Raw genomic sequence first — 12493 nt, forward strand, 5'->3', positions numbered from 1 at the left:
TCCCAGCTGACGTCTTTATTGTAGTTGCCAGTCGTTGGCTCTGCTCTGGCTAAGGAAAGCATTGCCACAATGAGCCAAAAGACACTGGGATTGCATCAGCAGTTATTTAGCATTAGGTTGATGATTATGATGAGGATGCTGACTGTGATGTTGTCCATGCTGAGGATGTTTTGATAATGGCAATGACGATGATGTTGACGACAACAATGATGTTGATGATGGCATTCATTTATGATTCTCTCTCTCACTGTCTTTGGCAGCCCCAGGACGGTTACCGTTTGGTGCAGCATTTCCAGTTCATTGGCTGGCCCGCTTACCGCGACACGCCCCTGTCCAAGCGCTCTATCCTGCAGCTGGTGAGACGTCTGGCCAAGTGGCAGGAGCAGTACGACGGGGGAGACGGACGCACCGTGGTCCACTGCCTGTGAGTAGTTAAAGGGGCTCAGAAGGAGTTCAGTCATTGTATTGCAGTGCCAATATTAGGACAGACTCAAACATTCATGGAAGTTGTACACCTATACGATGTCCATATTAGGACAGTTACACGTCCATGGACATTGGATACAAGGCCCTAATATTTAAACCCAGACAGGATGTGGAGGGGTAGAGTTTCTGAAAGTGCAGAAACTATAAAAACAAAAACGAATAAATTGCTGTGATTAACTCAAATTAAAACAAATTGTGCTACTGAATGAGTGAAGTTTAGTTTTAGTTTTAAACAACGCAACATGTAGACATTTACCTTACTGTTAAGGTAGTGGTGGAAGAACTTCCCTGTATATATTCTGGCTGGCCCTACTCATATTCTCCACTATACTCATCTCAGACAGGATGACAATAGGGAATGTGCTCTATGAATGTATTCATCACTGCATGCTTCCTTAGTGCTGTTTTCTTCTAGAGCAGTCAGTGGTCACCAACCTTTTCTGAGTCCAACTTTGGAAGTCAAAAGGCAAGCTGAGATCCACCGCTCAGATTTTGTTTTAACTTGACTTTAAAAAATGCAACAATAACCTAATAAACAAATATATGTTGGAATGAGGTTTGTGCGGTAGGCCTAATACATTATCACAGCATATTGGCTATGCTAATATTGTTCTTCTCAGACCATACTATATTTCAATACTCAAGCTTTCATAACAAAATAGATCAGTTGTACAATGTGTGAGGCACAGCTGAGAATAAACTGAAATAATTTTATGTTTTATTTCACTGGACTGATGGTACCTGCATCTGATGGTCAGTGTCAGCAGATGGAGAGAGCAGCAGAGGGTCTGCCTCTCAGGTCCCTGCTCTCTCCTTTCCTCCGGTGAGACTGACCAGAGAGAGGGGACACCGTCTTCCACCTGATGACAAAACTCGAGTCCCACCACATTATTTCTGCCTCATGCACACATTCATGTTGTTCCTATGACCAGAGGGCACCTTATTCATCCAAGCTACTCAATACTGCCCCACTGTCACCAGGAAGTTAACAACATGGTCAGCTATAGCCAAGCAAACAGCACCTCTCCCATTCTCATAGTCACTGGCTTCATAGTGGTTTAGGCACATTATGGACCCTATTATGAAGTTTAAATTAGGGAAAGTGAGGATGAAAATCCATAGTTGAGACTGATTTCAAGGACCAGCCCCAACGATAACAAAACACGATAAGTCCTGGATGTGATTTCTCTCCCCACTGCCCAAAATACCAAACAAAACCTATTTTGTAACAGTTCACTGATGCTAGTCTAATCAAGTGCCCATTGATTTCTTGAGGCAAAATAAACGCACACCTGTTTAGGTGAGGTGCTGGCTAGCGGAGGAGAACACTTGAAAAATAAAAGGAGAGCCTCACAACTCTAGGAGCTAAGATGCAATAATAATAACGTTTCGACAGACAAGCTGTCTTCGTCAGGGTATCAGTGTTATTTACGCCTTAGCTTGGCTGTTACTAAACTGCACTCAGTGGTGTAAAGTACTTAAGTAAAAATACTTTCAAGTACCACTTAAGTCATTTTTTACCTTACCTTACTCTTTTTTTTTTTTGACTACTTTTACTTTACCACATTCTTAAAGAAAATAGTGTACCTTTTACTCCATACATTTTCCCTGACTCCTAAAAGTACTCGTTACATTTTGAATGCTTAGCAGGACAGGGAAATGGTCCAGTTCATGCACTTATCAAGATAACTTCTCTGGTCATCCCTACTGCATCTGATCTGGCAGACTCACTAAACACAAATGCTTTGTTTGCCAATTCTGCGTGTTGGAGTGTGCCCCTGGCGATCCGTCAACAAAAAAACAAAAATTGTGCTGTCTGGTTTAATATAAGGAATTTGAATTCATACTTTTACTCAAGTATGACAATTTAATACTTTTTCCACCACTGGATCTGGCTGGAGGTTAAAACATTTATTTCACATGACCCATCAATTTAGACAAGTGTGTCTGGGTAAGCATCATCTAATATTTATAAAATATTTTATCTGGACACTCTTTTTACCTGGAATTTTTCCTTATTGTAGACTACGACTTTTAGTCTTAATCTTTACTTCACTACTCACCGTTTAGCACATGACCTCACATGTGAATCCTTAAAGAGATGGGTGGGGCTGGCTTTAGAGGGTGTGAACAATGCCGAATGGGTGTAGGTAAAGGAGAGCTCTCCAGTTGGTTCCAAACAATTCAAAAGTCCTTTTCTCAAACGCAAAAGTTGATCAACTTTCAAAGCAGAATTACCTTCCCATTGTTCCTCAGAAATGCAGTGTATGATATACCATTTTGTTGCTATGAGTTACTAGTCTTATCGAAATGTAAAAAATTAAAAATTAAAATGAAATTTTGCTACATAAGGCCAATTTGAGCCGTTCAGTCTCATACCAGTCCCCCGAATCCAAGCAGTCTTATCAGTATACTCTGGCCTACTTGGAGTACACTGTGAGAGTGTGCTTAATTTACAATGGCAAGAAGGCCAAGACAAATGGATGCACATGCTGCGTTAGCATTGCTACAAATTCTGAATGAAAATTACTCGAATGGTGGGGATGAAATGAATCAGGACATCTCTTATGTTTATTCTTCTAATTCTGAGCCTGAATCTACACCTCCGAGACTTGAGCGCAAAAAAAATGCCAGAACAGTGCGCAGTGAGCTGGTGCCCGCACCACCAAATGAAAGCAGGAGAGAGAAAGGGAGGGACCTTTTGGATAGAACAAGCCAGTGACAATGCTAAGTGACGATTAATTATCAGCACAAAATGTCATCAATGAGAGAGCAGACCCTACATCTCAAGCAAAAAACAACATCAGCAACGCACTCACAAGCTTTTGTTATTTATGTGACATGGACATGCTCCAACTGCATATTCCATCTAAGCATGAGCTGACAAACTATTTTGACTGGTGTCATATAAAGACTTTTATATTAATTATAATTTAATTATTGCTTTTGTGCTGATTTTATCAAGCACACTTGGCGCCTATAATGTTGTTTAGGCTACTGATGCTTTCATCATTTTGCTGATCGTGCATCTTATGGTTTTGGTATTTTTGTTTGTTTTGTCCTTAAAAAAAAGAAGCTGTTACCGTGTTCCAACACATTTACTTTCTATTTCATAGTTGTAACAAAGGAACCACGAATAAAATTGATTGAACACTTGAATTTTGGTGTTTTTTTGTTTTTACATATAGCCGTAACATAAACAAATGAAAATGCTATGGTGTATTTTTTTTATTTTGTATTCTGTTACCTAGGACATTCATAAAAACAACCAAATTATTATTTTTCTGATAGCATGTTTCAAATGTAAGATGTTGCAGTCAGAATGACTACTCATTAGCTTGAAGAGGGGTCCTTTTAGGCCCAGCTGTCTTTATCGTTCTGTCCTCCTTCACTCTCTCTGTCCTTTACTATCCCTTTCATCCTTTTCACCTTGCTTTACATGCATCTTTCTCCCTCCCCTGCTCTCCATGTCTCCTTCTCTTCCTTTACCTCTTTATACCTTTCTGTCCCTCTTCCGAGCTCCATCTGTCCCTTTCTCACCCCCCTGTTTTAACCTCTCTCTCTATCCTCATTCATCTCCTTTTCTTCAACTATATACACTGCTCAAAAAAAATAAAGGGAACACTAAAATAACACATCCTAGATCTGAATGAATGAAATATTTGTATTAAATACTTTTTTCTTTACATAGTTGAATGTGCTGACAACAAAATCACACAAAAATTATCAATGGAAATCAAATTGATCAAACCATGGAGGTCTGGATTTGAAGTCACACTCAAAATTAAAGTGGAAAACCACACTACAGGCTGATCCAACTTTGATGTAATGTCCTTAAAACAAGTCAAAATGAGGCTCAGTAGTGTGTGTGGCCTCCACGTGCCTGTATGACCTCCCTACAACGCCTGGACATGCTCCTGATGAGGTGGCGGATGGTCTCCTGAGGGATCTCCTCCCAGACCTGGACTAAAGCAGCCGGCAACTCCTGGACATTCTGTGGTGCAACGTGATGTTGGTGGATGGAGCGAGACATGATGTCCCAGATGTGCTCAATTGGATTCAGGTCTGGGGAACGGGCGGGCCAGTCCATAGCATCAATGCCTTCCTCTTGCAGGAACTGCTGACACACTCCAGCCACATGAGGTCTAGCATTGTCTTGCATTAGGAGGAACCCAGGGCCAACTGCACCAGCATATGGTCTCACAAGGGGTCTGAGGATCTCATCTCGGTACCTAATGGCAGTCAGGCTACCTCTTGCGAGCACATGGAGGGCTGTGCGGCCCCCCAAAGTAATGCCACCCCACACCATGACTTACCCACCGCCAAGCCAGTCATGCGGGAGGATGTTGCAGGCAGCAGAACGTTCTCCACGGCGTCTCCAGACTCTGTCACGTCTGTCACATATGCTCAGTGTGAACCTGCTTTCATCTGCGAAGAGCACAGGGCGCCAGTGGCGAATTTGCCGATCTTGGTGTTCTCTGGCAAATGCCAAACGTCCTGCACGGTGTTGGGCTGTAAGCACAACCCCCACCTGTGGACGTCGGGCCCTCATACCACCCTCATGGAGTCTCTTTCTGACCGTTTGGGCAGACACATGCACATTTGTGGCCTGCTGGAGGTCATTTTGCAGGGCTCTGGCAGTGCTCCTCCTGCTCCTTGCACAAAGGCGGAAGTAGTGGTCCTGCTGCTGAGTTGTTGCCCTCCTACGGCCTCCTCCACGTCTCCTGATGTACTGGCCTGTCTCCTGGTAGCGCCTCCATGCTCTGGACACTACGCTGACAGACACAGCAAACCTTCTTGCCACAGCTCGCATTGATGTGTCATTATGGATGAGCTGCACTACCTGAGCCACTTGTGTGGGTTGTAGACTCCGTCTCATGCTACCACTAGAGTGAAAGCACCGCCAGCATTCAAAAGTGACCAAACATCACCCAGGAAGCATAGGAACTGAGGAGTGGTCTGTAGTCACCACCTGCAGAACCACTCCTTTATTGGGGGTGTCTTGCTAATTGCCTATAATTTCGACCTGTTGTCTATTCCATTTGCACAACAGCATGTGACATTTATTGTCAATCAGTGTTGCTTCCTAAGTGGACAGTTTGATTTCACAGAAGTGTGATTGACTTGGAGTTACATTGTCTTGTTTAAGTGTTCCCTTAATTTGTTTGAGCAGTGTATGTGTGTGTGTATATATATATATATATATATATACATTATTATTATAATATTTTTTTTACCTTTATTTACCTAGGGAAGTCAGTTAAAAGAACAACTTCTTATTTTCAATGACGGCCTAGGAACAGTGTTCAGGGGCAGAATGACAGATTTTTACCTTGTCAGCTCGGGGATTCAATCTTGCAACCTTTTGATTACAAGTCCAATGCTCTAACCACTAGGCTACCTAACATCTCTCCAACAGGACGGGTGGTGGACGGAGTGGTACCTTCTGTGCCATCTGCAGCATCAGTGAGATGATCCAGCAGCAGAACATTGTAGACGTGTTCCACACCGTCAAGACGCTGAGAAACAACAAATCCAACATGGTGGAGACTATGGTACGTTCCACTGACCACAACAGTTAGGGTGATATGGTACTGTATAAGAGGCTTGAGGACGGTTTCTATCCGTACCTACTATATAAGCAACGTAGGACACACAGTTGTGGCTCTATTGGACAGGTTTTAGACCATAGACAGTAAGGCGGACACACGCCACACACACATATCCTCAGGCTGATGACTTGCTATGGCAGGTGTTGTTTAGCAGATGTCTCTATACCTTCTAATATATCCTCGGAAACAAGGTGCTCAATTTCACAGAACCATCTCAGGTTGGGCACAGCTGTTCACTTAGAATTAAAGCAGATTTTGGTGGCAAAAGACAACTACCGTAGTAAAAAGGTTATTGTAGACTTTGAAGATGCTATCATAATCCTGCATGGAATTTATTGTATTTAGATCAAAGATGATTTGATTATCTTTGTTGTTTATCTAATCTTACATTGTCTCTGAATGTTATTTTCCCACTTGAATTACGAACCAGTGCTACTCATGGAAGAGATTGATAATATTATTGTTGGAAGCATAGAGATCCCCAGTGTGCTTGAGTTTCCCTTTTTATTCATTATAAAAATTTTAAAAATGATCCATGATCCTGATGTCTAAGTTCACTTTCTGAGAGATGATATGAAAAAATGATGCCAATGTGTGACTAGTCTTTCCCTTTTCCAGGAACAGTATAAATTCTGCTATGAAGTTGCTCTGGAGGCCCTTAGCGCATTCTGAGAGACTGCCTCTCGTGTCCGTGGGACACAGTGCTGACTGCAGAAACACCAACCCATCCGAGGCAGGGGATGTGTGGGTGCAACCACACACACATGAAACTGTACAGAAGAAGAAAAAAACACCCTCCACACTGGGTTCATGTGCGCACTTCTGCAAGACTGGGACCGCTTTTGTTTGTATAAAGAAAAAATGAAATGACAACCTCAACCCTTTTCTTCTTTCTTCAGTGTCCATCTTGAACTGTGATGTGATCTTGTACAGTCATTTCCTTTTTAGATATATGCCTTGAATGTCACACCCTCAATGTAAAAGTACAACCTGGAAGATTAGCTGAGATCATGGGGATCCTAATAAAAATACATGCAGACCAACCAACAGAACCGATACCACCAGACGGACAAAGACAGAAGATTCAAACTCTCCCTGGCTTTGCACCTCTTTTTAATGAACCTTAATAACGACTGTATTATATGCCCCCCAACCGGTTGAACATAAAATGGCAGATACATTTTGTAATTCTTTGGATTTTGTGGTTCTTGCAACATGTTTACATCCATGTTCACACACTGATTTTCTCACATTCGCAATGTGATGTCTTCAGTCAATGTTTTGCTTTGTTTTGATATTGTGGCATGTTCTCATCATTCTGGTGTTCCATGGCTCTTGTGCTATGCAGACAATCATGAATTCCGAGGCCCATTCTGGTTTTCTCCATTGAAAGGGAGAGTCAGTCAACGCTTTAGCATTCTATGCTGGCGCTACGTATACAGTATTCATCAAAGCGTACATGTGTTTTGTAATTTGCACTGCTTTACCTTCAAACACCCATTCAACTCTTGTGTAATTTGATCGACAGTGCCATATTCACATCTTTAAGCGCACGTACGATTTTAACCAAATTGTGAAGAAACGTGTCAGCCCGAAGGATGGAGTGGGATATTGTTCTAGTAATATGCACCTCAAGCTTGTCAAACACTGTAGCAGCCCCTGCCCTACTGTTGCCCAACCTCAGGTTTTGGTGAGAAGAATACTTTGCTTTTCATCCTTGATCATACTGCGCCCATACTCTAGGAGCAGTTTGGCTTTGTGTAAGGATGTCCTAATATGGACACCATACGTGTGTTCTGCCATTACTCTCTCCCTATGCATCTAATACATACTGTTTGACTTGGAAACAGAATCCAGAATCTGAAATTGTGAACCCAACTCTTGAATGAGGCAGGGATTTGATCCAAGCGCTCTAGTTTTATAGGCAATGTTACCGCGTTTGCATAAATCACATTCAAGGTAGACTGCAGATGTTGGCTCATTTGGAAATTACCTATAAATTACAAGCGTTCTATGGTGCGAGTCCCAGCCTGAATTTTGCAAGCTAACTGTTTTATTTTTATTTGTTGTGTTTTCTGTCCATTGAATGGATTTAGTACAGTGTTGTATAGGGCTTTTTCAGTAGAATGTTTTGCTCAACATGGACAGTGACTTGAAGAAGTCTTACATCAACTCACAGCATAGTTGTACTATTGACATGCGGTTGTTTGGTGACTGAAAGCACAAAGAGAAACAGTGTTGGATTTTGAATGGAAGAGAGGATAATGTGAATGCAAGTTGTTTTCTTTTTTTTCCCGATAGGCTTTATTAGGCTTTTCATATCTCCACTATCTGTGTTATATTTTGTTTTCCTCCTTTTTTTTCTTGAATTTGTACAACTTTTTTTTTTTTTTTTTGTCTAGCAAAGTGATATTTAGAACTGGTGATGAAATTGCCATGGTTGTTTTGTTGTTAGAAAATGTGGTAACATCAAATAAAGGGACCAAAATGTTGAACAATAGATTTGAATAATTCTTCTTTCAACACATTTCATCCACCAACCATGGATATTATATACAGTGAATGTCAAGCCTACATTACAATAGCATTACGAAGGTGAAACATCAATCTCAGCGAGAATCAAACAAAATACTGATATATCAAGATCCAACCCTCCCATTTTAACCATTAAATCCCAGACACCTAACACATACATGTGTGGACAGAGTGTTACACACAAAGACAGACACATGTAAATGAACCAATTCATTCTAGTCCCATCCATTTAAGGTTGTGATGTGGCTACATTTGATAATCCCTCATTGGGATGCAAGGGCCAATCTGGTGCAGTTTTTCATATATTACATTTTGCCACAGGGTGATTTGTATCCATTTTACCCCCCTTCAACAAGCCTAAAATAATGCCATGTATTCTTGTTTTTTTTAATGAGTTTGGCTATTGGCCCATTTCATTTGCTCTCACTGAAATGTCATTATTTAGGGGGCATCTAATATATCTGCTTTAACACATAAAACAAGTGTATTCGGTGACTTGGGGAGAGGAATGCATCTTCATCGCTAGAGATGTTGCTGCTAACTAATGCATGGTCATAACACCAGAAACTGAAGACAAGGTCAAATTCAGTCCTCTCCAGAATGAATGAGTGCAGATAGAAAGTTAAGAAATAGCATGTACCCAATGCATTTGGGGCCTGATTCCGACATAGAAATTACACCTTTCTTATGCACGCCTTTCCTACATTCTTCTCAGTAGTTGGTATTCAGACTTACCTTATGAAGTTGAAAAAATGGGCTTTGGTAGAGGTGGTTCCCTTGCGCACGCTGAATAAATGTAATTCAACTGCTGAAAACCCTCCCACTTGCTTGCCAACAGGTTTTATCATTAAGTTTTCATTCTATAGGGTTTTGAGTACATTTATTAGAAACTCTCTGATCTTGTAGAATGTATTGGCATATTTTAGGGTCAGGAAAGTATCTATTAATCGTTAAAAAAACTGGTTAAAAGAGACTTTATGCACAAAATATATGGATGACAAATAAAATAGTGTTTTGATTCATCCTGAAAGTTGTAATACTTAAGTTTAATCCATGAAATATTGGAAGGTGGAAAAGTGTACCATAGGGGTTAAACATTAGTCCTATGAATCCACCCTAATTCTCACTAATCAACGGTCCAGTTGTCGTGAACCTGAGATCTATAATGATTGAAATAGGCTACATGTCCCAAATTATTGCACATCGTAAGCCTAATATGATCCATTGATGCTAATGTCCCTCAGAAACAACTTGACAGAGGAAAGAAAGGTAAATAGAATGGAATGATGCCAAATGGAAGAAAACGAACACTGTGTGGGTATTACTGACAGTGGCTCCCAATAGTGGCTAATATTTAACATGATACAAATTGTAAACTAAAATGGAGAAAAGGCTGGGCATAGGCTATAATTAAAACATTCTGAAGCACATACATTAACTTGGCAGGTTCAGCCCAACTGAAGCCTATAGGTTGGGTGTCAAAATTTCTTCCACCAAATTATGAGGGAACACAATGAAAATTCGGAGTAACGGCACAGCAAACTATAGTCTTTAACATACACTGCTCAAAAAATAAAGGGAACACTAAAATAATGCATCCGAGATCTGAATGAAATATTCTTATTAAATACTTTTTTCTTTACATAGTTGAATGTGCTGACAACAAAATCACACAAAAATTATCAATGGAAATCAAATGTATCAACCCATGGAGGTCGGGATTTGGAGTCACACTCAAAATTAAAGTGGAAAACCACACTACAGGCTGATCCAACTTTGATGTAATGTCGTCAAAATGAGGCTCAGTAGTGTGTGTGGCCTCCACGTGCCTGTATGACCTCCCTACAATGCCTGGGCATGCTCCTGATGAGGTGGCAGATGGTCTCCTGAGGGATCTCCTCCCAGACCTGGACTAAAGCATCCGCCAACTCCTGGACAGTCTGTGGTGCAACGTGGCGTTGGTGGATGGAGCGAGACATGATGTCCCAGATGTGCTCAATTGGATTCAGGTCTGGGGAACGGGCGGGCCAGTCCATAGCATCAATGCCTTCCTCTTGCAGGAACTGCTGACACACTCCAGCCACATGAGATCTAGCATTGTCTTGCATTAGGAGGAACCCAGGGCCAACCGCACCAGCATATGTTCTCACAAGGGGTCTGAGGATCTCATCTCGGTACCTAATGGCAGTCAGGCTACCTCTGGCGAGCACATGGAGGGCTGTGCGGCCCCCCAAAGAAATGCCACCCCACCCCACACCATGACTGACCCACCACCAAACCGGTCATGCTGGAGGATGTTGCTGGCAGCAGAACGATCTCCATGGCGTCTCCAGACTCTGTCACGTCTGTCACGTGCTCAGTGTGAACCTGCTTTCATCTGTGAAGAGCACAGGGCGCCAGTGACGAATTTGGCAATCTTGGTGTTCTCTGGCAAATTCCAAATGTCCTGCACGGTGTTGGGCTGTAAGCACAACCCCCACCTGTGGACGTCGGGCCCTGATACCAAATCAAATCAAATCAAATTTTATTTGTCACATACACATGGATAGCAGATGTTAATGCGAGTGTAGCGAAATGCTTGTGCTTCTAGTTCCGACAATGCAGTAATAACCAACAAGTAATCTAACTAACAATTCCAAAACTACTGTCTTATACACACAAGTATAAGGGGATAAAGAATATGTACATAAAGATATATGAATGAGTGATGGTACAGAGCGGCATAGGCAAGATACAGTAGATGGTATCGAGTACAGTATATACATATGAGATGAGTATGTAAACAAAGTGGCATAGTTAAAGTGGCTAGTGATACATGTATTACATAAAGATGCAGTAGATGATAGAGTACAGTATATACGTATACATATGAGATGAATAATGTAGGGTATGTAAACATTATATTAGGTAGCATTGTTTAAAGTGGCTAGTGATATATTTTACATCATTCCCCATCAATTCCCATTATTAAAGTGGCTGGAGTTGAGTCAGTGTGTTGGCAAGCAGCCACTCAATGTTAGTGGTGGCTGTTTAACAGTCTGATGGCCTTGAGATAGAAGCTGTTTTTCAGTCTCTCGGTCCCAGCTTTGATGCACCTGTACTGACCTCGCCTTCTGGATGATAGCGGGGTGAACAGGCAGTGGCTCGGGTGGTTGTTGTCCTTGATGATCTTTATGGCCTTCCTGTAACATCGGGTGGTGTAGGTGTCCTGGAGGGCAGGTAGTTTGCCCCCGGTGATGCGTTGTGCAGACCTCACTACCCTCTGGAGAGCCTTACGGTTGTGGGCGGAGCAGTTGCCGTACCAGGCGGTGATACAGCCCGCCAGGATGCTCTCGATTGTGCATCTGTAGAAGTTTGCGAGTGCTTTTGGTGACAAGCCGAATTTCTTCAGCCTCCTGAGGTTGAAGAGGCGCTGCTGCGCCTTCTTCACAATGCTGTCTGTGTGGGTGGACCAATTCAGGACCAATTCTGTGATGTGTATGCCGAGGAACTTAAAACTTGCTACCCTCTCCACTACTGTTCCATCGATGTGGATAGGGAGGTGTTCCCTCTGCTGTTTCCTGAAGTCCACAATCATCTCCTTAGTTTTGTTGACGTTGAGTGTGAGGTTATTTTTCTGACACCACACTCCGAGGGCCCTCACCTCCTCCCCGTCTCGTCGTTGTTGGTAATCAAGCCTACCACTGTCCACAAACTTGATGATTGAGTTGGAGGCGTGCGTGGCCACGCAGTCGTGGGTGAACAGGGAGTACAGGAGAGGGCTCCGCACCCTTGTGGGGCCCCAGTGTTGAGGATCAGCGGGGTGGAGATGTTGTTGCCTACCCTCACCACCTGGGGGCGGCCCGTCAGGAAGTCCAGTA

General features: G+C 42.4%; 1 protein-coding gene across 7 annotated transcripts in view; it reads left to right on the forward strand.

Moving 5' to 3' along the window:
• Positions 1-8598, forward strand: part of ptprt (protein tyrosine phosphatase receptor type T) — a 415965-nt gene extending 407367 nt beyond the window's left edge. For all 7 annotated transcript variants that reach the window (XM_042301053.1, XM_042301087.1, XM_042301062.1 and 4 more), the window contains 3 exons: positions 261-424; positions 5906-6041; positions 6717-8598. In XM_042301053.1, coding sequence (XP_042156987.1) covers positions 261-424; positions 5906-6041; positions 6717-6770 — 354 coding nt within the window. In that variant the 3' untranslated portion in view covers positions 6771-8598. The remainder of the gene's footprint in view (positions 1-260; positions 425-5905; positions 6042-6716) is intronic.
• The last annotated feature ends 3895 nt before the right edge of the window (positions 8599-12493 follow it).

This window comes from Oncorhynchus tshawytscha, linkage group LG02 (assembly GCF_018296145.1).
Source record: "Oncorhynchus tshawytscha isolate Ot180627B linkage group LG02, Otsh_v2.0, whole genome shotgun sequence".
Lineage (NCBI taxonomy): Eukaryota > Metazoa > Chordata > Actinopteri > Salmoniformes > Salmonidae > Oncorhynchus > Oncorhynchus tshawytscha.